This window comes from Ceratotherium simum, chromosome 6 (genome assembly GCF_057802395.1).
Source record: "Ceratotherium simum simum isolate JZ-2026a chromosome 6, ASM5780239v1, whole genome shotgun sequence".
Classification (NCBI taxonomy): Eukaryota; Metazoa; Chordata; class Mammalia; order Perissodactyla; family Rhinocerotidae; genus Ceratotherium; species Ceratotherium simum.
This window is the reverse complement of record NC_141905.1, coordinates 62631170-62655642: the sequence shown is the minus strand read 5'-3', so window position 1 is coordinate 62655642 and position 24473 is coordinate 62631170. Positions and strand designations below refer to the sequence as shown.

Genomic DNA, 24473 nt, shown 5'->3' with positions numbered 1-24473 from the left:
GGGGCGGGAGCGCGTGTGGCATGTAACAGGTCATGTGGCAACCTCCTAGGGACACGCGTGGGGTCTGGAGCGGGACACGCGTGTGCAGCTGGGTCCTGCCTGTGGCTCAGGGGGCGGTGGACGAGAGGCACGTGGACACGATTGGGGTGGGGCAAGTGAGGGTCTGGGGAACAGAATCAGGGGTTCCATACGTCCTCCCCCTCGTCAGGGGCGGGTCTCAGGTTGGCGGGAGAGCCCAGCAGGGACCTAGCGTCGAGAAGGGGGGCAGCCTCCGGGGCTCAGGGCCCCAAGAGAGGGCGAGGGGGTGGCTGGGGGGATTAGCTCTGCCTGAGCCGCGCGTAGGGGGGAGGAGGAGGGACTGAGAGGTGGGAGGGCCGGGAGCAAGCAGGAGCAAGCGGGAGCCGCGCTGCCTTCACAGCTAAGCTGGGCCCAGCCTCTCCCCTGCCTCTCCTCGGCCCCAGCTCCGGGCGAGCAGCGGTGAGTACTGAGGCGGCTTGAGTCCGGGCTGCACTGGGGAGGAGGTGGGCCCCGATTGAGCTTCAGGAACCCGCCTGGCAGGGTTGCTGCTCCTGACCTCTGCCCCTACCCTGTGTTGCCACCAGAGGCCCCTTTACCCCTTTATGGTCCCTCCTGGGCTGGATGAGATCTATCATACCCCTGGGGGGTACGGGGGAGAGGGGTCTGGTGCAGCCTTCCCTTCCAGAGACCAGTGACTAGTGGGGGTTGGGGGAGAGAGTGTGTGCTCCTCGAGTATGTGTGTAAGTGTGCATCTGTTTTTTGTGTGTGGTTGTGACCAATAGGTCTCTGTGAATGTCTGATATGCCTGTGTCTCTGTGTGCATTGGAGAATGAGGGCCTGTGTGTATATTTGGGTATCTCTTTGTGTGTTCCTGTTTGATGACAGTGTGTGTGTAAAACAAGCATGTGTCTTTCTGTTACACACATATTTGTTATGACTGTGAGAGTGTATGAGGGTGTGTCTTTGAGCAACGTGTGTGTGCGCCTGTGTCTGTGTGTGCTGGAGGGTGGTTTCTATGAATGTGTTTAACTGTGTACTGACATTGTTTGTCCTTATGTACATGTGTGTGCATGAGTGTGTGTACCTGGATGGAGAAGAAGAATGTTGCTTTCCCATTCAGCATGGATGTATTAGGGGTAGGGGCCTCTGTTCAGGCCTTTCTCCTCCCCTTCACTCTATGCCTCTCAGCCCCTCATGGTCCCTGTATAACACCCCTCCCCCCATTCTTCCTCCCTCTCCTTCCAGGGAGCCTGACTTCTATCTCCCTGAGTGAGGGGCCTTCATAAGAGGGACTGTGGGGGATCCCTGGCTGTATGATGGTGATGGCTAGCTGACACTCCTGGTTCGGAGGGTGGAGTACCAGCCTTCCCCTTCCCCCACCAGAAGTAGTTCCAAAATGCCACAGTGACTCTGGGCTCCCTCAACTTTTGAAATAGCTTCCTCTCTCTTCCCAGGGTGATGCTCAGAGCCCCCAGGCAGAAGGAGAGGAGCCAGGGGCCCATTGAGGGTACAATTCTTTTCTCCTCAGGCCTCCATGGAAGTAGCCCAAGCAGGAGGCCTGATCACCCCCAGGGGTGGGATCAATGATGCCATATACCCAGGGTGGGCTAGGCCCCTGGTGCTCAGCTGCCCCAGCCAGCTTTCCCCTCACCATCTCTGCTCTCCTGCCCATCCAACTCCCTGACAGTTCACCCCCTGCTCCCCTTCCTCTTTTGCAGGCCTGTCTGAAGAGCATGCTGCCCCCTCACTCCCCGCCTGGCCTCGCCATCCCTGCCCCCCCAGCCTGACCCCCGGCACCAGCATGGCCCAGGGTGCCATGCGCTTCTGCTCGGAAGGCGACTGTGCCATCTCCCCGCCACGATGCCCACGCCGCTGGCTCCCCGAAGGCCCGGTGCCCCAGAGCCCCCCAGCCAGCATGTATGGCAGCACAGGCTCCCTGCTACGGCGGGTGGCTGGTCCAAGTCCTCGAGGCCGGGAACTGGGACGTGTGACAGCACCCTGTACACCCCTGCGTGGCCCCCCCTCACCCCGTGTTGCTCCTTCACCCTGGGCACCCTCTTCACCCACTGGGCAGCCCCCACCAGGCGCCCAGAGCTCCGTAGTCATATTCCGCTTTGTGGAGAAGGCCAGTGTGAGGCCATTGAATGGGCTACCTTCTCCTGGAGGCTTGAGTCGGAGCTGGGACCTGGGTGGGATCTCTCCTCCCAGGCCCACCCCAGCCCTTGGGCCTGGCTCCAACCGGAAGTTGCGGCTAGAGGCATCCACATCAGACCCACTCCCAGCCGGAGGAGGCTCACGCCTGCCTGGCAGCCAGGGCCTTTCACATGGTCCACCAGCCCAGCCTCAGGTTGGGGCAGATGGCCTTTACTCCTCTCTCCCCAATGGACTGGGGGGACCCTGTGAGCACCTGGCCACACTATTCCGAGGACCTGCTGACACCGGACTCCTGAACCAGGTATGTCATGACCTCCCTTGGGCTCTCTGGAACCCCAGAGTCCCAGCAATGGGGTAAGGCTTGGCCCCTTGGTGATACTGGGCCTGTTGGCTGTTCACTCTGAATCCTTCAGTCTGTCCTAAATCTCTTTCTTGCACTCTGTTTGTCCCTGTGTCTCTGCACCTCCATCTCGGTCCCTGTGTGTTTTTATTTCTGTGTTTCTGTTTTCTGTCCCATTCTTGTGTCTTTGTATGTCTGGCTTTATCTTTGGGTGCCTGTGTCTATCTCTCCCTCCTTGGCTTAGGGGGACACCTGGTTCTCCCCCCGAGAAGTTTCCTCTCATGCCCAGAGAATCGCTCGAGCCAAATGGGAATTCTTCTATGGCTCCTTGGACCCCCCCAGCTCAGGTGAGGTCCAGAACTGAGGCAAGGGTAACAGGGCAGGGCCTTCTCCACAGCAGCTGAGACGTGGTAGGGAGCCTTCCTTTAAACCTCCCCCAATCCTTTCCTGGGCTCTTGAGTCGGCTCATGCCTCTCCAGGCCTCAGTCTTTCCATCTGTGTTATGATGGGTGTTGCGGGATGGTGGCTGGGTTGGACCTGGAAGAAGCCCGGTGGTGGAGGGAGGGGGTGGCAGGAAATCAAGGGCCATTCCTTGGAGTAGAAAAGAGACTGGTCTCCCTCAGGCCCCTCAAACTTGTTTGACAAGAACTTGATTTGAAATGAGCTCTACTGGCACCAGGAACAAGCTGAATTTGTAGCAGGAGGAATGGTGGCTAGACAGTGAATGAACTTCCTGCCAATATGAGGCAGTGGGGGAGAGTTCCTTCCTAGAACAGAATCAGGACAGGGAGCTGACCTGGATAACCTCCTGACTGGGATACTATGCATACTGCAGGTGCTAAGCCCCCAGAGCAGGCCCCCCCATCTCCACCTGGGGTGGGCTCAGGGCAGGGCTCTGGGGTGGCTGTGGGGCGAGCAGCCAAGTACTCCGAGACGGACCTGGACACGGTGCCCCTGAGGTGCTACCACGAGACCGACATCGATGAGGTGCTGGCTGAGCGGGAGGAGGCTGACTCGGCCATCGAGAGTCAGCCCAGCTCTGAGGGCCTGCCTGGCACTGCCCGTCCACCTGCCCCACGTCCCGGCCCATGCCTTGGCCTTCATTCCAGCCTGGGCAGTGGTAATGAGGACGAGGATGAGGCAGGTGGGGAAGAGGATGTGGACGACGAGGTGTTTGAGGCCTCAGAGGGGGCCCGGTGAGTGGGGGAGTGGGAGAGGAAAGTGACTTGCTCCTTCCCACTGGCTCAGAGGCAGAGCTGGGGTCAAAGGGACTGGAATAGAGACGAGAGTGGGGTGGGAGGGTCAGGGCCAAGCTGGTGGTGCCCTGGGTGGTGGAGCAGGAGAATCTGGACAGAGGCCTGAGGCCTGGGAGAATACTGGGGATGTGGGGGGCATCAGCAAGAACCCAGGAGGGTAGGGGGCAACCTGGACGGAGGAGGAAAGGGGTGCTAGTGAAGAAGAGGGAGCAGAATGAGAGGCCAGAGGCTAGAATCAAGCTGGGGAGGGGAGGGAACATCAATCTGGGTCCTGGATCCTGGTGGGAGAATGGGGAGTGTAGGGGCTTTCCTCTCTGTCTCACACCCCATTGCAGCTTGGAGCCTCATCTCCTTCTCCTAAGATGTTGCCAGAAATAGAAATGGGATGGCAGGAGGGGAGAGGATCAGAGAGAAGGAGGAGAAGGGAGATTAGCAGGGAAGGAGAGAGGAAAGGGATTGGGTGCTGGGGCCAGGTAGGCACTGAAAAGCTTGGCAAACCTGTGGTGGGGACCCCTTACCCAGGTGGCATTTTTTACGGGGGTGGGGGCCTGTGAAAAGGAGATGATAATCCCCTTCACAGAGTCGGTATGAAAGTTCAATGAAATGCTACCCGAGAGTTGTCCTCTGGGCCCCTGATCAGAGATTCTCCCTGCCCTGCAGGCCAGGCACCCGGATGCCTCATCCTGGGCCTCTCAAGTCGCCTGTGCCCTTTCTTCCCGGGACCAGCCCCTCGGCTGATGGGCCTGACTCTTTCAGTTGTGTGTTTGAAGCCATCTTGGAGTCACACCGGGCCAAGGGCACCTCCTACACCAGCCTTGCCTCCCTGGAAGCCCTGGCCTCACCTGGCCCAACCCAGAGCCCCTTCTTCACCTTTGAGCTGCCTCCTCAACCCCCTGCCCCCCGGCCTGACCCACCTGCTCCTGCCCCACTTGCCCCTCTTGAGCCGGATTCTGGTACCAGTTCTGCTGCTGATGGGCCTTGGACACAGAGAAGGGAGGAAGAGGAGGCAGAGGCCGGAGCCAAGCAGGGCCCCGGGAGGGAGCCCCCTAGTCCCTGCCGCTCAGAGGACAGCTTTGGGCTGGGGGCGGCACCCCTGGGCAGGTGAGTGATTCCTTTGGTTCCTTAGAGCTGAGGCCCTCGGGGCCCCAGGAACATTTGCTCCGAGGGCCAGAGCCTAAGTGCGAAGATGTAGGCTGACCCCTCTTAGGGTGGTTAGCGGATGCAGGTGCCTGGTTTCCCATTTGGAGGACTGCTTCCATTGGCTGTGAGGGGGAGCCCCTCACAGCCCGCCCCCTTGGTCTCAGATCCAGTGACTTGAGAAACCATGATTCAGGATTAAAGGGTCCCCAGAGAGCACCCTCCTTTCTCTCCTGGAGGGCCCTTCCCTCCCCAGGTGGAGCCTCTAACCTGCTTAGAATTCTTGTGACCTTATCCCACCCCCCAGCCTGGAGGCTTCTCCCAAAGACGCAGCTGCCAGCTCTCCCATTGCCTCCCTCCCATGTCACCTCCCCACTCCAAGCAAGAGTCTCTCACCCTTCTCCAGGAAGTCCTTTCACCAGTCTAACCTTTCTGCTCTCCCCTCTGCCAGCTACCCTCTAGTCATGGAAGCCATGGCAACAGAAGCAGGTGGCCAAGGAGACAGGGTTGCTTAGCAACCAGGAGTTTCCGGCCTCTGTCTCTGGGGTGACAGGTGGCTTTGCGAGTAGTGCAGCTGGGGTGGGAAGGGAAGGGGAGGAGGAGACAGGGGATGAGGGGGTGCACTCTGACCCCCAATCCCCTCTACCCTAGAGCCTACTTCTTTGTGGCTGGAAGAGAAGGACCAAAGAGGAAGCTCCTCTCCCTAGAAGGCGGGAGGAGGAAAGACATAGGAATGGGAAGGTGTCCCTGCTGCCCTCATATCTTTGTTTGACCCTCCACTGTTCCTCCCTGGGAGCCTATCTATCCCACCTTTGCCCATATTCTCAGAGATACAGGACTAGGTTCTGAGTAGGGCCAGTGTGGGGATGGGGAATCTATGTCTAATAGCAAACTTAGGGATCTTTAGGGAAGCAGCCAGAACTCCCATAGCAGCAAGATGGATGTGGGTTAGATTTGAGGCAGGATTTCCACAGAGAGGTGGTAATGATGGAGTAGGCTGATGGAGGGAACCTGTACAATCTCCTTCTCTGGAGAAAAGAAAACTGCCTTCCCCATGTCGCAATCTCCCCTTCTCTGTCTTCCGGTCTGGAGGCAGAGGAAGAATCTGGATGACCCCCAGAGGGCCTGCCCCACCTCACAGCTGGTGTTCTACCCTGGCAGCGAACCACCCCTGAGCCAGCTGGTGTCCGATTCGGACTCAGAGCTGGACAGCACAGAGCGGCTGGCCCTGGGAAGCACAGACACCTTGTCCAATGGGCAAAAAGCAGACCTGGAGGCCGCGCAGCGCCTAGCTAAGAGGCTGTACCGACTAGACGGCTTCAGGAAGGCTGATGTGGCCAGGCACCTCGGCAAGAAGTAAAGCCACTGGGCTGGGATTGAGAATGGGGGGAGAGGGGATGCATCCTGTGGGCAGCACCTCCACATCCCCTCTATCTGATGCCCCCAGGTCTCTAGGTAACCCCCACCTGGCCCCCTGACACTTCCCCTTGAGACTCCACCTGTCTCTCTGCCCTGCCCACAGCAATGACTTCAGCAAACTTGTGGCTGGCGAGTACCTCAAGTTCTTTGTCTTCACGGGCATGACTCTGGACCAAGCTCTCAGGTGGGTGTTGAGCCTGATGTGTGCAGGGCCTCAGCTATGCCTCCTCTGAGCCCCTGTGCCTCCCCTAAGCTGCCCCAACGTCACCCTTCCCAAGCTGGCTGGGCATGGTCAAGAGCTGGGGCTGCCTGGTAAGGGGACCTTCGGTGGGAGTGACATGCTCCCTCTCCCCTTCTCCCCAGGGTGTTTCTGAAGGAGCTGGCCTTAATGGGTGAGACCCAGGAACGGGAGCGTGTGCTGGCCCACTTCTCCCAGAGATACTTCCAGTGCAATCCTGGAGCCCTGTCCTCAGAGGGTGAGGAGGCCGGGGGCAGGGTTTTCCCAGCTCGTCACTGAGGCAGACGGCACTGCGTGTGTGCATAGGAGCACGAGTGTGTGTGCAGGAGTGAATGAATGCACGAGCTTGCAGGCATGTGAGCGTTTGTGTGTGCAGATAGTGCTGACATCGCTGTGGAAATGTGCATGCCAGCAGGCATATTGCTAGAGTCCAGTGTGTGCTGTAAGAGGCAGGTAGCAGGTATGTTTGCATACCGTTGTTCACATACATGTGCAAGACAGTGCTTGGCTCGAGTGGAGATTCTGTTTGGCTGCACTGGTCTGCATAACTGTGTGGGGCCCACCTACTTATATTTGGCACACAGACACAGAGGCATGTGGGTGCTGGGGGCAAGCAGTGGGCAGCCCCCAGCACCTTAGGGAGCTAGGGAGGGTGACCAGAGAAGAGAGTTTCCTTCTGAGGGGTCTGCTGGAAAAGAGAGGTCTTTGCTTGGGATTGGGGTGTCACTAATGGGGTTCAGGACTTAATGCAATTGTGGGCCAAAGGGGGTCCTGAAAGTTGGCAAGGGATGAACTGGAAGTTGGGGAAGACAACTGTGGAAAGAGCCCTTGGGAGGTAGGCAAGGCTGAACGTCAATTCTCCCCTAGATGGTGCGCACACGCTGACCTGCGCCCTCATGCTACTCAACACCGATCTCCACGGCCACGTGAGTGGGGGGCTGGCGGGAGGGAGCCCGGAAAACAGACCCAGTCCGGAGACTTCAAGGCCTGGGAGGCCAAGGGCCTCCCCAGACTCACAGGCCTCTGTGCCCTCCCTTAGAACATCGGGAAGCGCATGACCTGCGGAGACTTCATCGGGAACCTGGAGGGCCTCAATGAAGGCGGCGACTTCCCCAGGGAGCTGCTCAAGGTGGGCGGCGAGGCAGGGTAGAGGTTGCTAGAGGAGAGGGCTAGGGGACCCGTCGGCGGCGGCATCGGAGGGAGGTGAGGTGAGGGACCTACCAGCCCCCAGCTCCTGCCGCGAGAGCCTGGTCTCTGACTCAGCCTGGCGACCGCCCCCTCCCCCCAGCACCCACACGTAGCCGCTCCTCTCCCGGAACATGCGCACTCGCGTGCAGTCGCGGCCACGCGCAGCGCGCAGCGGGGGAGGGGAGACGGCTGTGGGAAACACGTGATCAGGCGGCCCTGGACCCTGCTTTTGCCTCCATCAGGGCCCCTCCTCCTGTGTTCACTGAGGATAGGAGGGGGTCCTTGCAGGGGGCGGGGGGCACACAGGTACATCGCTTCTCTCCTCCCCTCCACCCCCTGCCCCAGGTTATAAAGCCACAAAGGCCTCCCTGGTACCGCTGCGCGGGAGGAACTGGGAGGTAGAGGGGCCTGAGAGGGACGAAGGCTTTTTCAAGGTCTCCCAGCGAGTTAGCGCCAAGCTGGGATTAGATACTGCGCTTTTGGCTCCCTGTGGGCAGGCCCCCGCGCGCGCCCTGGCATCAGCATTTGAGGGGTCAGCTATACAGGGGCTGGGAGGAGGAGGGAGTGCCCCAGTCACTTGGGTTCACTCCTTTCCCTGATCCGGTGGTGTTTTATCCAGGGAGGCTTGGACTCACTTGAAACCCCCAGGGTTGGCAGGGTCTCTGGGCCACCACATACATGTGACTGCACAGGAGTGTCCTTGGGTGTGTCTGTGAGCTTGGGGTTTGGGAATGTCTCTGAGTGGGGGGTGTCCATTGTGAGTTGAAGGGGGTCAATGAGTTGAGGTGTATGCTGGAGTTGAGTTGCGTATGTATGATTTAGGGTGTTGGTGAGTCAAGGGGGTTTGTCTGATTTGGGGTGTGTTTGTGCTTTAGGGCTTATGATTTAGAGTGTGTCTGAGTTGGGGTGTAGGGTCGGTGTCTATGTATGTTGGGGTGTACATCTACAAATTGGCTATCTGATTTATGACGTGTCCGTGATTAGGGGGTGTATGTTCATTAGGTAAAGACTAAGTTTTGAGGTGTACATCTGAATTTGTAGTGTCTGTGAGTTGGGGTGAATGTGAATTGGTGCATCTGGTTAGCTGGGGTGTGTGTCTGTAAACTGGGGTTTGAGTACGTAAGGTGGGGTATATACACGGGCATTTGAGGTAGCTGAGGGTCGTTAAGTTGGATGAGGCCACTGTGATTCCATGGCTGCCTCCATCCTGCGCCGCCTTCACGCCTCGTGGCCCCTCCTGGCTTCGTAAAAAAGGGCCGCAGAGAGGCGTTCCGACCCTCACTCTCCCCCAACCCTGACGAGCCAGGAGGGAGTTCCAGACCTTACAGGGTCAGCCCACCTCCACAGCCCCAGGCCTAGGGGCTCCCAGCCCAACCTCCTAGCATCCCTAAAGCAGCCCACCCCCACGCAAGTGCCCCCCCACTGGCCTCCTCAGGCCCCTCCCTCCTGGTGGCGGCGCTGCAGGCCCCCGTCTTGGTCGGATGCCTCCAATTTGCGCCGTCCCCGCCCCCAGCCCTCGCCCTCCCCTCCCCGTCGGCGCCCCCCCTCCCGCTCTCGCCGAGCTGCAGAGCAGACAGCGCCGCCGCCGCCGCCGCCGCCGCGCGCGCTCCGTGCGTCGGTGGGAGCCGGGCCGGGCTCGGGCCGGGCCGCTCGCGCCGGCTGTCGGGGGAGCCGTCCGCGGGCCGTCCGGGGCCGAGGGCGGGCGGGGGCATGGCCGGGGGCCGCGGCGCGCCGGCCGGGCCAGTATGATCGGCGTCAACAGCATCCACAGCAGCGCCGGGCGGCTGCGCTCGCGCTCGCTGTGCTCCGTGCGCTACGGGCGCACCCACCGCGGCGCGGAGACTCTATGCTACGGCTGGCCGCAGCGCTCGCGCAGTCTCAAGCCCGTGCTCTACACAGACCTGGTGGTCAGCCGCCTGCAGAGCCGCAAGAAGAAAAAGGCGGTGAGGGCGTTGGGGCCGCGGCCCACGCCAGGCTGGGGGGAGACCGAGTGGGTTGCCGAGGGCGGCTCAACTGGGGGGGTGGCTTGAGGGAGGCACGGAAGGCGGCACGAGCCGAGGGGAACATCAGTGGGTCTGAGGGGGGAGCCCAGCAGCGACAGAGCCCATGGGTAGCCAGGGGTGGGCATGGACTGGAGGGGGAAGGGCAGAGACCCTCGGATCAAGGTGGGCATCTCAAACCAAAGGGTCTTTCGGGTCTTCTAGATAGGAGCGTGACGTAGGACTCACCAGCGGGGTTTAGGACTTTCGAACGAAGATGTGGTTGTGGGCCAAATGGGGTCCTGAGAGAGGGCAGAGGATGAACTGGAAGGCCGGAGGCGAGGATTGCAGGTTGGATCTCAGTGGTCACTTCAGCCTCCTGGCCAGAGAGTTGGAGACTGAGGGTTTAGGGTCTGAGCTCTGCTGGGTTTGGGCTGGGTGTGTGCTGGGAGGGCTATGTGTGTATAAGCATGAGTTGTGCTGTGTGGGAGATGGATGTTGTGGGGTATACCCACCTCCGGACAGGGTGTGCACATGGGGGATGCTTGGCTAGCCTGGAGGCTGGGCATGGCCGTGGGCAGTGAGAGAGTCAGAGACTGTGGTGTGTTGTGGGGGGTGCTGTGTGTGTCCCATCACGGAGAAGGTGCCGACGTCACCACTGCACCCAGCTCACACGCAGGCAGCATCACACGCCACACGCTTAGCCCAACACGCACATGCTGGGGACACACCCACTCACAGACAGGCTGGCAGAAGTGCCCCCACAGTGGGAGGCACTGGTGTAAGACCCATGTTGCGGGCCACTCCCAAGAAGTGGAGTCCCCTATGCCACTCCTGGAGCCCATTCTCTCTTCTGACCACGCCAAGGCCCTCACAGGTCCCTCAGGCCACATGTACAGAGGGGAAGTGACTGGTTTAGGAGCACACAGCGAGTTTGGAGTGTGCAGGGTTTGGAAGCTAAAACTACTGCCTTTTAGACTAGTGTTCACTCCCTAGTAACATGAAGTATGGGAGTGGGCATGGGGGCTGGACCACCCTGGCATTTGGCTTGATGGGGCTGTCTGGGTTGGGGGAAGCTCTCAGCTTGTTCTGGGGTTGGGAGTCATGAGAGTGTGTTCTCCATTAGCTAAGGAAGGGGGTGACATGGTGAGTTCCTGTTCCTAGGCCTCAGTTTCCCCATATGCTCTGTGTGGGTTTATCCTGTGGAAACAGGCCAGAGCACATAGTTGGGGAAAGGAGGGTTTCTTGGGCTGCTCTTTTCCATTCCCTCTAGGGTTGTGCTTCTCCCACCCAGGATCTGAGCAGATGACCCTTAACAATAACAACAACAGTAAAGATAATAATAGCAGCTGCCATTTATTGTGCATCAACCATATACCAGGATGCTCTGTGCTAATTGCTTGCTGGTTGTTAAACACCTGTTACCACATTTGCTCTCCCCATGGATACTTGCCCAAAGTCATGCAGCAAAAGTGGCGGAGCTGGGGCTGGGTTCTCTACTCTGTTCCAGAGCCTGTGTTCTTGGTCATTACACCCTGCTGCCTCCCCCTCCCCAGCCCTGTTCTGTCTTCTCCCCCAAGTTGGGAGGGAGGGCTCTGAACTCCGGCACTGGGGTGCATGGTGCACCTCCTCCCCAGGATTGACCCAGACCTCCCTGATTTGTTCCTCCCTTCCCAGGCCTTGTACAGCTCCATCAAGAATGAAAAGCTGCAGTGGGCCATGTGAGTCTTGGGGCTGTGAGGCGGGGGTGGGGATGGGGTGTGGGGAAGGGGCTGCCTGGAGAGGCCAAGAGTGTGAGGGGTGGGCCCTGTGCGTCCTGGGGCCGTGGGGCAGGGGAGGCGGGCAAGGCCGTGAGAGGCAGTGAGGCTGCCTCACTTCCTTCTTTGGAGATGCCTGCCTGGACTTGGGGTTCTGTCTTGTCTCTAGCTGGGTTGTTATGACAAGCTGGGTTGGGGTGGGTGGCCACTGTCAGCTGGCCTGGGAGGAGGGTGTGGAAACACAAAGAAGAGGTCCCTTGGCAACCCAAGTGGGAAAGCAGAAGTCTCTGGAGGTAGGGCCTAACCAATAGTGTGAGAGCCCCCTCTCGAGTGTCACAGAACAAAGGACCACATTGTCTACTCTTGGCAGCCTCAGTGGAAAGAGAGACTCAGTGTAAGTCTTGGAAGAGTCCAGTCTGAGGGAGGAGGTCCAGTTTTAGCCTTGGGTCCTCCAGTTTGAGGGTAGAGCCTCATCTAAACAGTCAGTAGATCACTCATATTTGCTGTATCTGCTGAGAGTCCAGTCACTGCTCAGTTTAGCTAGGAGCTCCCTGTCTGCAAGAGAGAAGACCTCAGAGGAGGCAGAGCTCAGGCTTGGGGTGCAAGAGGAGATCAGGGAAGGCTTCTTGGAGGATTGAGACTTGGGGCAAGCCTTGAAGGAGGGGGCAAGTATTCGTTTGGAGAGAGAAAGAGGGAAGTTGATATTTGGGAGACAAATGTGTGGTGGCTGAAATGAGTGTAGGGCGGGGAGACCAAGAGGAGGCAGGCCTGGCTGGAAGGGAGAGTGGAAGAAGAAAGAGACACTGTTGGCAGGGATGTAGTATAGGCTCCATGTGGGAGGCAATAGGGAGCTACTGCAGGTTTCTGAGCTAGGGAGTGACAAGATAGATGGTATCTTTAGATGATATCTGACAGAGCCTGCAGATTAGGATGTACTAGGGGACCACTATGAAGGTACTTCTGCCACCATTTAGCCAGCAAGCCATGAGCAAAGCTTGGTGCTAGGTGTGGTTGAGACAGCTGAGTGAGACATGGGTCTGCCCTAGTAGAGAAGGGTGTGAGGGTTGGGGATGTGCATGCAGAAACGGAGAGGATGGGGCTGGTTACATGTAAGGGGAGGAAGGGACAGGCCTGGCCTTACCCTTGGGAGCTCCAATCTGAGAGACCCCTGATCTGAGCAGGGAGACAAAGCTATACCCTAGGGAGACCTGGTCTGAGGCAGTAGATGAGGCTCCAGGAGCCTCAGGTTGACGGGAGCCACACCCTATGAGAGGAGCAGTTCCCCCACCCCCATCTCCACCAACACTGGAGGAGCCTTCCTGGGTGGGCAGAGGCCAGGACTGAAGAGGGGGTTGTGGCTCCACAGCCAGCCCCCTCTGAGGTGATCACACCTGCAGAGACGAGGAGGAGCTGAGACGCTCTCTGTCTGAGTTGGCCGACCCCAACCCCAAGGTCATCAAGAGGGTCAGCGGGGGCGGTGGCAGCGGCTCCAGCCCTTTCCTGGACCTGACTCCTGAGCCTGGGGCCGCAGTCTACAAGCACGGGGCCCTGGTGCGAAAGGTGCACGCAGACCCTGACTGCAGGAAGAGTATGTGGCCGGGCGTGGGGGTCTGGGGGATGGATGGGAGTGGGCCTGTCTCAGGCCCCCCTGACCTGTCTTCCTTCCCCCAGCACCTCGGGGCAAGCGGGGCTGGAAGAGCTTCCACGGGATCCTCAAGGGCATGATCCTCTACCTGCAGAAGGTGCGGGGCCAGCCCAAGGGGTTGGGGCTGAGCTGGCTCAGGGGAGTGCGGGTGGGCTGGGCTGGGCTAGGCTGGGACTGTGGTCAGGACAAGACGGGCACCCCCCTAGGAGGAGTACCAGCCAGGGAAGGCCCTTTCAGAGGCAGAGCTTAAGAATGCCATCAGCATCCACCACGCGCTGGCCACGCGGGCCAGCGACTACAGCAAGAGGCCCCATGTCTTCTACCTGCGCACAGCTGACTGGCGGGTCTTCCTCTTCCAGGCCCCGTGAGTGCCCTCCTCCTGCCCATCCCAGACCCCTTCACCCCTCCCTTGTCCCTGGATTGCCTCGTTCCTTCTCAGGCCACACCCTGAGCCAGGACTGGCATCCCTGGATAGGAACCCTGGGCCCAGGTCTCAAATGGCTGTGCTGTCTCCCCAGGAGCCTGGAGCAGATGCAGTCCTGGATCACTCGCATCAATGTGGTAGCTGCCATGTTCTCTGCACCCCCCTTCCCAGCTGCTGTTAGTTCCCAGAAGAAGTTCAGCCGTCCTCTGCTGCCCAGCGCTGCCACCCGCCTCTCCCAGGTACCCCCTAGCTCCGTCAACCTGGTGCCAGTGGGATGGAGGGGGGAGGTCCAGGCCGACTGCACTCAAGGCTGCGGTGTATGATTACATTTATGCCCACTGCCCCAGGACACTGGCCATGGTGGGTGAATGGAGGCTGTAATCCAGTCTCCACTTCACTTGCCAAACTGTTAACCCAGACGTGGTGCTTTGTTCGTCCAAAGGAAGGGGCACCTTTTTAAAAAACTTACACAAAGGCACCGTATTTGCTAGTGACCCTGACCCGCTCCCCCTGGCCTCCAGGAGGAGCAGGTGCGGACCCACGAGGCCAAGTTGAAGGCCATGGCAAGTGAGTTGCGGGAGCACCGGGCTGCCCAACTGGGTAAGAAGGCCCGGGGCAAGGAGGCTGAGGAACAGCGGCAGAAGGAGGCCTACCTGGAGTTTGAGGTGAGCCTCCCTGCCCAGCATCTCTGTGGCTCCTTTTTCCATCAGCACGACCTCTGTGTCCCCACACACAGGCTCAGACTAGTGGTTAAGGGCACGGCTTCTAAGAGTGGGACTAGCTGGGTGGCCTTGGGCAGGCTGCTTAATCCCTCTGAGCCTCAGTTTCCTCTTCTTTGGGACAGGGGTAACATTCTACACCCCCCAGGGTAATGAAGTGAGATGCTGTCTGTTAAGTGTTTGGTTTTCCCAACTCTGGTAAAGGCTCAGAAACATTAGCTGTTACAATTGGCACCCAGAGAGGGTCACCAACCTACCAGGGGATCATGTCCTTGGGTGCTTTTGGGGCTTCAGAGGTAGGTAAGAACCTGCTATCTCCTAGCCTTGGGCATCTCTCCCCGGTCTGGATGGGGGTGGGATGGGCGGAGGGTGGAGAGCAGGCTCCCAGCCCTGACCCTCTGCCTCAGAAATCCCGCTATGGCACATACGCAACGCTGCTTCGGGTCAAGCTGAAGGCAGGCAGTGAAGAGCTGGATGCAGTAGAGGCAGCACTGGCCCAGGCCGCGAGCATGGAGGATGGACTCCCCCCACCTCATTCCAGTCCTTCCCTGCAGCCCAACACCTCCAGCCAGCCCCGGGCTCAGGGTCATGGCTCAGAGCCTCGGGCAGGCGCAGGCAGCGGGCGGTGGAAGCCCTGAGTTGGAGATGGGAGTGTAGGGGGGTGGTGCCCACTGGGTACCTGCATGACATGGCCCTGCCTAAGCCCGGGCCGGCCTCGGGCCACCTACAAGGGCCCCTCAGCCCAGGGCCCGACCGCGCCGGACGCGGTGTCCGGGGCAGGGCAGGGCTAGGGCATGGGCCTTGGGAGCCTAGGCTGAGGGTCCCTCCGAGATCTCCTTTTTGTGATAATGTTTTGCACTTTTTCGTATGGGGGGCTGGGGTGGGAGGGGCCAGGGCTCCTGGACTTTTGATGCTTTTTTTTTTTTTGTGGGGGAGGCCTGACCTTTCTGCTTTCTGCTGAGACCACTCCCACCCCTGACACCAGCAATCCCCCTCCATCCTGGGGCCCGGCTCAGACAGAGGCCAGGAGTTGGGGCTGAGCTGGTTTTCCCTCCTTCCTCCCTGAGGGTTCACCCTCTCTCTTTCCAGAGGTGGAGGAAGGGCGTCCATGCCGAGGCCCCATACACAGACTGGGGGCAGCATGGCCTTGCTCTCCCTCCGTCAGTGGGCCCTGCCCTTGTACAGCCTCCACTCCCATTAAAACTGCTCTGGACTTGCCGGCTGGGCCTCCTTCTCTCACCGTGTCTGGCTTGGGGCCAGGATAGGCAGCTGGTTCCGGGGACAAGAGTCACATTGGGGCTGCCATAAGTTGGGAATAAGAATCCTTTCCCATGAGAATCCTTTATTTGCCCCAACTGAGGGGTGGGCATGGGGTGTTAAATAAGAACTGGAATAGGCAGGGATGCTGTACAGAGGGGCCCAGGAAGGGGGCTGGTGGGTGGTGGCAGTTCAGTGCACCTGAGGCTGCGGGTGTCCGTGGCAGAGCCCTCCTGGTGGCTCAGGGGGCGGGCCCAGCTTCTCTGCCTCCTGTTCCACTGACTGGCTCCCGTACGCACTGTCCTCCTTCGCCTCTGCTGGGGGAGTGGACACAGGAACGGGGACAGGGAAGAGTCAAGGCCTTACTTAGGCCTCCCACCCTCCAGGCCCAGATCCACCTTCCAGATAGGACCCTTTACCTGTGCTAGGCAGCTTGTCTCGGGCCTCAGGACCCCTCAGCAGCCTCACTCCCTCGTCTAGGCCCATGTCAGACAGGGCGTCCAACAGGCCTGCCAAGTCCCCACCAGCCAGCTGAGGAGAAGGAAGAGGCGTGAGACCTGAGTGATGGTTAGGGTGTGGGGTCAGGAGCCCAGAGGCCAAGGAAGCACCTGGGATCTAGACTGGGGAAAGGAAGCTGAAGTGTGGAGCAGGGGATGGGGACCGACTGACCTTGTAGCTGCGCAGGAGGCTGCCACTGGGCGAGGCCGTCTTTCGATACGTGTCCACCAGACTGCGCAGCCCCAGCCGTTCTGCCAGCTCTGCCCAGCTGCCCTGGGCTTCTGGCCCATCTAGCAGATGCTCCAGGTTCTGCAGGACTGTATCCTCAAGGGGCAGCTCTGGCCCTGAGGGCAACACAAACAGACACATTAGTTACCCCCAGAGATGGGCACAGGCACAGATACTTGGATACCACCTTTCTCCCGTGGTAATCTGACAGACAAGGCAGACAGGGCTATTGGGGCAACGGATGGAGGACAAGGATGGAGAAAGAGAGGCCTGCTTCAGAGGTCCTGAGGGAGAAGAGACCTCTGTGAGCAGGGGTCTGGGGTCTGGCAATGGGTGAAGAGATCTCACCTGCAGGGCTGGGCGGAGTCAGGGGGGGTGCCATGGTGTCCTGAGCAGCATTTAGCAGCAAGGTCTTCACCTGGGGAGACAGCCTCAGCCTTGACTATCTCCCATCCCAGTCTTTAAGCCCAGGTACCAGATACTCTGGACCCCATCCGTAAGCTCAGCTGCCCATTCCCTGGTACTTCCAGTCCGGGGTTGGCCTCACCTTGGTGCTGCGAGTGAGGTCAAGAGGTGTGTGGCCCCGGAAGCTGCTTCGGGTGTCCCTCTCAGGCCCCTCGGAGTCTGAGTCACTATCAGAGGTGGGGGGTGAAGGTAGTGGGCACAAGGGCTCCTCGTTCTCTGCGTGGATGTCGGCACCTGGGGGAGGGAGGAAGTCATGGGGAGGCAAAATGGGAGCGCACATTAAAGACTGCAAAGTGTGGGGACTGGGAGGCACCCCTTTTCCTCCCAGCCCTATGCACATGCCCCCCAGAGGGTGAGACTGACCAGCTTTTAGAAGGAGGCGGGTAAGGGTTGGGGATCCCAGTCCAGCTGCCAGGTGTAGGGGTGTGTTTCCCGCAAAGGTGCGGGCATTCACATTGGCACGGAGCTGTGGGGTGCAAGGGAGTGGTTGATCACAGCACCACTGATTGGCTGCCCCTCCCCTGTACCTTCACCATCCTTGGTCCCTCCACAACCCCTGGCCCCGCCCCTTCCACAATCTTCATTCCCACCTTGGTGACCAGATGGGTGACCAACCCCAGCTCCTCCATCTCTGTGGCCAGATGCAGGGCTGTTCGGCCCCCCTGCCGCTCTGCAGCCTCCACTTCAGCCCCATTGTCCACCAGCAGATCTAGGCACTCAGGGCTCCGTGCACGGACCGCCAGGTGTACTGGGTACAGCCCTAGGGACACAAGATACTCAGCCTACAGCTGTGACCCCAACGTGGCCCCTGACCAGCTGACCTCGACACCTCATGTCCACTCTAGGCACTGACCAGTTACCCCCCTGGTCCCCACCCTTGCCCCCTGGTCCAGATGAATTGATGAACTCACCCTCGAAGTCCGGCACGTGCAACAGTTGGGGCATGGCGGGAACCCCACTCTGCAGCAGGGCACGCAGCAGGTCAGGGGCACCAGCACCCACCCGCAGCGCCAGGTGCACCGCTGAGTCTCCGTGCCGATCCAACAGTGCTGGGTCTGCGCCTACCTGCAGCAGGAAGCTCACCACCCTCGTCTGCCCGGTGATCACTGCCAGGTGCAGGGGTGTCTGTGGACGCAGGCAAAGTGAGCCAGGCCTGCCCCTGGTGGAGACCCACCTGCCTTCCACCCTCTACCCCCTCACCAACAGGTGCCCCTCACCTGGTGCAGGTGGTTGGTGAGATTGACAATGCCCAGGTGCTGGGCATGGTAGATAACGTGGGCTATCTGCTCGATGACACTGGTCTGCCCGTGGATGATGGCCAGGTGTAGCGGCCTGGGGGTTGGGGAGTGAGACTCTAGCCTAGCAAGCCCAGCCACTCAGAGCATCCTCTACCCTCAAAACCCCACTGCCTCCATAATCTTCCTCGCGGGGGCCTGTCGAGCCCAGACGTCTCCAAGGGCATCGCAGCACGTAAACTTAATCCTTCCGAGCACCTTTTGCGGTAGATAAATACTATTATTGTGCCCCTTTAAAGTCGACAAAACTGAAGTGTGGAAAGATTAAGTACGTGAACAGAACTAGTATATAGCGAAGCCGGACTTAAAACTGGGTCTGTCCAACTTCAGAGCCCTGGCTCTTTGCAGGTCCCTTTCCTGCCCCGCACCCCACGATCTTCCATCCACCCTGGGAGCCCCCGTTGTCCACCCTCCCGCCCACCTACGTGTCTCCGTTCTCATCCTGCGCCGTCAGCAGGTGGCGCTGTCCCGCCAGCAGCGCGCGCGCGTCCGCCGTGACGCCGTAGTCGAGCAAGGCTCGGGCGCTGCGCTGCGCCAGGCCGAACAGACGCGCGTTGTACTCCCGGGCTGGGGGCGACAGGCGGCGTGGGCGAGGGCTAGGTTCCCACCCCCAGCGTCCCGTCCGCCCTGATTCTGGAGGCCATACCTCGCTGCAGCAGCTCCGGGGCCTGCGGTTCCTGCTGGGGCATCACGGGGGACGCGCTCGGCTCTGCTGCTTCCTCCCCAGCATCCACGTTAGGCGCCCCGGCGGCCATCTGCGCCCCGCCCCCGCCTCCCGGGTAGCAGCCCATTGGGGCCGCACCGGACTGATAGGGGTTGTAGGCCAAGGAGGAGGAGAAAAAGCCGAGGCTGCCACCTGTAGAGACAGGCAGGGCTGTGGGGAGGGGGCACCAGCCAGGACTCTCCCAGATTTCTTCCCCCACAACCTCTCTCTCCTTTACCCCTCCCTCCTCCATCCCGCTTCCCCCCACAAGCACCCCCTCACCTCCTCCTCCAGCTCCTCCGTAACCCCCAGCTGAGCCCCCGGAGCCTCCACCCATGTGGGAGCCACCCCCGAAGTGCTGGGAGAAGGTGGGCAAGGCTTTCCTCCGCTTCCGCTGCACCTCCTCCTTGTCTGGGGGCAGAGGGAAATGAGATGTTAAAATCCCAACTCATGGGCCTCTAGAGACCTGTCCCAAGTTTGGTAATGGCTCTTCCCCCAAAAGCCCCCAGGCCGGCTCCTAAGACGACCTCTTCCTGGGACCTTCCCCACTCCTGACTTGACTCATGGGTGCCCTGATCTAGTTCTTGGGACCCTCCAGCCCAGCTCCCACCCTCCAGCCCCCCCTGGGATCTTCAGCCCAGCTCCACCTTCTACCAGAGGGTAATAGGTGAACTGTTTGGAGTCAGAGACATCCCCCCCACGCTTGCGTTTCAGTTGCAGGAACACGGTTACAGGACGCTCAATCTTCATCTTGTGATACGGAGGTGTCCTGAACACGATGGCATACTGCGGGAAGGAGAACAAAAGGTGTCATTGAGGCCTCGACCTAGCCTTAGGCCCCCAGCCCTGGCCCTAGGGTACCTGTTTATGAACATCTGTGGGAGAGAAGTCCCCAAAGGCCTGCCATCCATTCTCATCATCCTCGTAGAATCGAACTTCAATGTCATCTACAGGGAAAATTGAAGCTTTGCCACAACTCCTCTTGGAATCTCCAGGGCCATTTGTCCTGGGGCTGCCCTGGCCCCCAATCTTGACAGCCAGCATCCATAGCTCCCAGCCTGGGCTCCAGCCTCACCTTTCTGCACCTTGTCACAAAGCAGATAAACTTCATCTCCACCCCGCACAGAGCCAGCTGTCTTGTCCATTCGAGAAATCTTCAGGTTCGAGGCCCCAGGAGACTCTATGGGGGTGGGATATCAATTACTTGAGATGATATAATAGCCATAGCCCCATTTATGGAGCCAGGTGCTTTGTATTATTGTCTGAGCAACCCCAAGAGGTATAGGAACTGCTAGGATCTTCATTTACTCAAGACAGAAGCCACACTCAGGGGAAATGACTTGCTCAAGATCACTCAGCTCATACGTGGCAGGGCCAAGTTCAAACCCAGACCAATCTGACTCCACAGCTTGAGGTTGCCCCCATTTCCCTGTGGGGCACGCCAGGTGGTCAGGATACTCACTGCTGTCATGGATGGGCTGGGAGATAACTGGCTTCAGGGGCAGGGAGAAGGAGCCGTCGCTGGCTCGAAGGAAGGCGGAGAAGCGCAGTCGCACAATGCTCAGATCCATCACCTTCTTCAGCTCCTTGGCCTCCTGCTCCAGCTCCCGCCGCTCAGTCTCTGGGCAATGGGCACAGACGTGACCCCTGGACTCCTCCTCTACTCCTTCCATGACCACCTCTCATGGCTCCCTCCCTCTCCTCCATACCCGTAAGGCCCTGGGGCCTGGAGCGGAGTCGCTGCCTCTGAAGTTTTTGTATCATAATCTCCATCATGTTCTTCTTCGTCACATGCAGGACGCCCAGGTTGTTAAATCTGGTGGGGGCAGGGGAGTCAGAGGCTTTACAGGCAGTTCTTTCCTCCTAAGGCACCCTCCCCACCACCAGGGCTCAGCTCAGCCCCACTTCCTCTAGGAAGTTTTTCTGGTTTTCAGTTGGGGCCTTGGGTTTTGGGGCCAGCCTAAGTCTCTCCCCTTGGTCAGATGCTAAGCTCACAGAGGTGGGCTGGGGCCTCGGACTGGCAGGCAATGAGGGGGCAAGCCAGTGGGGGCCAGGGGCAGAGGGCACCTACTGGGCAGTCATGTCCTTGGGCCCCACAGACACGGCACAGACCCCCAGCTCCGAGCACTGCTTGCCCACCAGGCTGTGGGCGTGAGCACGAGGCGGGTCACTGTGTGTTACCAGGTCCACCTCGATCTTGGCTGGTCCCTCGTAGTTACAGATCTGAGAGGGGTGAGGGCTGTCAGTAACGCCCCTGGACACACTATCCACTAGCCCACCCTCCAGCACCATCCTGGCTCACCTTGACAGTGGGATAAGTCTTCCGGCCCTTCTCGCTGGAGGCACCTGGCAGTCCCCCGTGGGAGGGGCCTTCACAGCCATATCGAAATCGGAAGCCTCGCTGAAGGTCCCAGGGCAGAGTGACATTGTGACCAGGAGAGACTCCCCCCAAGCCAGCCATACCCCCAGCCAGCAGTGACCATAATGACTGGTAGTGTCGGTCTTGAACCACAACCACACCACTGTGATCAGCAGCAGCCAATCATCCCAACCCAAAGTGGCCTCTGTGGTCAGTGACCCTCCCCATGGCCACCCAGCTACAACTACCCCACTTGCTCCCAAAGCTGAAGCCATCCTACACCATCCCTTCCACTCACTCACCTGCTTAGGCTGTTCCACGATCACCAGGTAGGGACCATCAGCTGGGGACAGAGGGGCCTTGCTAAGCCAGGATCTCTGAGCCCATCCCCAAGGCAGAGGGCACATGCTCCTCCCTCCCCCTCCCTCTAAGACAAGGGGATGTTAGGGGACTTACTAACCTGTCTCTGGGGCCGGCTCCTTGGGCTCTACAATGGATGGGTTGAATTTGAAATCATCATATTCAATGATACCATCCAGACCCTGCTTTGGAGAGAGACAGGTGGCAGCTGATTCTGAGCCACCTCCAGAGCCCTCCACTTCCCAGCTCTCGAAGCCCTTACTAATCACTCCCTCTCCTTCCCAGGCCCATAAGAAAGCTCCTATTGGAAACTTTGCAGACAGACTGATAAGCAGGCTGAGGTAATCCGAGGGCATTACAGGCGTAGGGGAGCAGAGGGGACTCGGACAGACAGGCAGACAAGCAGACAAACACAGGGGGGCAGCCGCCGGCTTCAGGTCAGGTGGCGTGACTCACTGGGTCGTAGCAACTCTCCATGTCTCTGGGCTAGGCCCGGCTCTATCTGGTGGCTCCGGCCGGGTTCTGTTTCCCAGAGTTTCAGGCGCCCGCCTTAGGTGGGGGGGAGTGGCGGGGAGAGAGAGAGATCAGGACGAGAGTGGGGGGAGAAAGGGGGGCCCAGATTTGGGGGAGGGTCCGATCTCCTCCAGCCACCCGTCCGGGTGTGGCGGGCGAGATCCGGTGGAGGGCGAGATCCGGAGCTGGGCTGGGCTGGGCCGGGGAAGGGGCAGGAAAGTTAGAACAGCTTAGGAAAGTCCCGAAAATACCAGCGGGGAGGCGGGGCCGGAGGGGGCGGGCCTGGAAATGACGCCACTGGCCACGCCCCCGCGGCGGGAGGGGCGCGCGGTCGTCTCTGGCCTGCGGGCGCCCGTAGCCTCTCAGTGGGCAGAGGGGCAACCAGACCCCAGGGAAGCCCCCGTGTGGGTTGGGCCCCCTCCTCCCTCCAGGCAGGCGCCGGGGACCAGAGGGTCTTTCATGGCCGGGGGAGGCTTCCAGTCCGGGTCCACGTCTGCCTCCATCCCCTCCCCCGTCCTGGAGCAACCTTGGGATTTTCTACCCCGAGGGAGGCCACGGCTGATTCACCCTGGGGGCTTTTGGGGGGACATTCCTGCTGTAGGAAGGCCTCCTCCCCGAAGGCCTGTAGGCGGGGGCTCTTCCCAGTGGGGGGCCCCGGGGTTCTGCCCCGAGAACCGGACTCTGGGGCCACCGGGCGGGGGGAGGAAAGGTGTCTCTTCCTTGGGATGGGCTCCTCTATTACCTCTCCCCGAAACATCTTAACAGCTGTTGCTTCTCCCACTGCACCTGCTCTGCGTGCCCACGACCCCCGCCCCAGTCCCAGAGCCGTGTGTAATACATGTGTGTCTCTCCATCACAGGTATACCAGTGTGTTTCGGCCCATGTGCTTGCGTGCGTGTTGTGTGTGCATGGCGTCAACATGCGTGTGCCAGTCAGCATGTCTGTGTACAGGTGAGCGTCCTTAAACTTCTCAGTGTGGACACATGCCTGAGCATGTCTTGATATGTAAGGGCACAGGTGAACCTGTCTTTGAGTTTGTACGTGAATAGTATGGGTCCAGACATCTGTGGGAGCATGTTTGCGTGTGCATGTGTGTGCGAGTCGACTGCATGGGCAATGCTATACACACGCTGGCATACGTGTAGGTGTACGTACGGGTCGGCATGTCTTTGTACATGGATGTCGATGTGTATCTGTGTGTCTTGTTCGTGTGTGTGATCTGTGTGTGTGTGTTCGCGCGCGCGCGCGCGTGCATAAGCCGCTCTCCAGCCCCGGGCTCAGAGTCAGGTAAGGGCCCTCTTCCCGCCCTTCCCCGTGTCCCGGGCACCCGGGAGGTCTGGACCTCGCCACTCACCGCGGCGGCGGCTCCGGTTCCGGCTTCTCTCCCGGCCCGACCCACCTCGGACGGGTCGCGACACCTCTCCAGCCACCAGGGCTCCAGCCGGGAAAGCCCCTTTTCCGCCCCCGGGAGGGGGGAATTCCCGTGACGTGTGCGTGCGTCACGCCCCATGCCCTTTTTCATTGGCTGAAAGTTTAACTCCCGGACTCGCGCAGCCAATCGGGAGCGACTCAGGTGCGCCTCTTAGAGGGGAAAAGATTCGCGCAGCGCGGGGAGCCGGGAGTGGGGATGCCTGTCACCCAGCCGTGAGCTCTGGCTGGGGGATCAGCCTGAGGCGGGATCCGCTGACTGACTGTCATTCCCGGGCCGAGGGCCCCGGCTCCGGTCTTCTCACCCACCCAGGCCTGCCCCAGACGGCTGGCAGCCCAGTCTGCTACTTGGCTTATGCTGTGCCTAACGCTTGGCCACCTCTGAAGCTGGGGAACCCCAGGGGGAAGCTGGCGGGCCCCAGCCCTGCGGTGCCCCGCTCGGAGCGGGACCCTGCTGCCAGGAAGAGTTAGGGGAAGAGGAAGGAAGTTGATTTTTCAGTCGGTCGCAGGGCGCCATCTGGCGGCCTTTCTGGAGCCTCACGGAATCTCCGTAATCCTCCCCTGGAAGGGACAATCCCGACCTAAAACCTCTTATATAAATGGCAGGTTCATAGCGAGCCAGACTTTCAGACCCACTTGAGCTCAGGAGCTCATATTAGAATTGAAAATGCGTGCAAAATCTCAATAGGTCAAAATTCTTCCGATGTAGGAAATTGCCTTTTATATATTTCTCAACTTCCTCTTGAACACTAGTGGGCAGCAAGGTCAGTATAGGATTTCACAAAGTACTGACTCCTAGGCTGGACATCTCTGGTTGGTAGAGTTTCTCTTTAGGCGATTCCGTGAGTAATCTCCATTCCTGGAGTCATCCTCCCTTAGGCTCACGGTGGAACACAGGCTGTTGTTTCAGATCTTTCCCGCAATTTATCCCTGCCCTTCTTCCTAATGGAATTACAGGCCCGCACTAGCTCTGCATAAAGGGAGATCATTATGGCCCTTAATTTGGACTCTCTATTTCCTGTTACTTCCCCCTCCTCTTCATCTTGCCGGAAAATGGAATGTGCTAGGTACTGTGTTAAGGTACTTTAGTATA

General features: G+C 59.6%; 2 protein-coding genes across 5 annotated transcripts; one reads left to right on the top strand and one right to left on the bottom strand.

The window, feature by feature from the left end:
* Nucleotides 1-1221: 1221 nt before the first annotated feature.
* PSD (pleckstrin and Sec7 domain containing) lies at nt 1222-15149 on the top strand. Its single transcript, XM_014785687.2, has 16 exons — nt 1222-2473; nt 2757-2859; nt 3348-3708; nt 4429-4869; nt 6067-6261; nt 6428-6508; nt 6688-6800; nt 7430-7488; nt 7602-7691; nt 11407-11450; nt 12884-13074; nt 13158-13228; nt 13338-13495; nt 13650-13794; nt 14077-14220; nt 14682-15149. The coding sequence occupies exons 1-16, from the start codon at nt 1820-1822 to the stop codon at nt 14910-14912; spliced, it is 3081 nt and encodes a 1026-aa protein (XP_014641173.1). The 5' UTR covers nt 1222-1819; the 3' UTR covers nt 14913-15149.
* A 434-nt stretch (nt 15150-15583) lies between these two features.
* Nucleotides 15584-22186, bottom strand: NFKB2 (nuclear factor kappa B subunit 2). Of its 4 annotated transcripts, none has more exons than XM_087432512.1 (22): nt 21896-22186; nt 21540-21624; nt 21382-21422; nt 21023-21121; nt 20792-20943; nt 20430-20536; nt 20183-20341; nt 19796-19900; nt 19582-19667; nt 19368-19506; nt 19003-19131; nt 18664-18873; nt 18443-18584; nt 17940-18054; nt 17634-17847; nt 17313-17482; nt 17086-17188; nt 16805-16956; nt 16606-16675; nt 16201-16373; nt 15951-16062; nt 15584-15845 (listed from the first exon to the last, which is right to left on the bottom strand). In XM_087432512.1, exons 1-22 carry the CDS (start codon nt 21914-21916, stop codon nt 15724-15726), a joined length of 2706 nt encoding a protein of 901 aa, XP_087288638.1. In that variant the 5' UTR covers nt 21917-22186; the 3' UTR covers nt 15584-15723. The 4 variants fall into 4 exon arrangements, with proteins under 4 accessions (XP_087288638.1, XP_004428058.1, XP_087288637.1 ...); XM_004428001.3 differs by having other exon boundaries at nt 21540-21621; XM_087432511.1 differs by having other exon boundaries at nt 15584-15848; nt 21896-22185.
* Between the last annotated feature and the right edge of the window lie 2287 nt (nt 22187-24473).

Excerpts from the sequence above, each read along its gene's own strand:
- PSD (XM_014785687.2), top strand. The coding sequence starts at position 1,820 with ATGGCCCAGGGTGCCATGCGCTTCTGCTCGGAAGGCGACTGTGCCATC. Across the intron at positions 13,075-13,157 it reads AGACCCTGACTGCAGGAAGA|CACCTCGGGGCAAGCGGGGC; the intron begins GTATGTGGCCGG and ends TCCTTCCCCCAG. Across the intron at positions 13,229-13,337 it reads TGATCCTCTACCTGCAGAAG|GAGGAGTACCAGCCAGGGAA; the intron begins GTGCGGGGCCAG and ends GCACCCCCCTAG.
- NFKB2 (XM_087432511.1), bottom strand. The coding sequence starts at position 21,916 with ATGGAGAGTTGCTACGACCCA. Across the intron at positions 21,423-21,539 it reads GGAGCCGGCCCCAGAGACAG|CTGATGGTCCCTACCTGGTG; the intron begins GTTAGTAAGTCC and ends CTCTGTCCCCAG. Across the intron at positions 19,507-19,581 it reads CCACAGATGTTCATAAACAG|TATGCCATCGTGTTCAGGAC; the intron begins GTACCCTAGGGC and ends TCCTTCCCGCAG.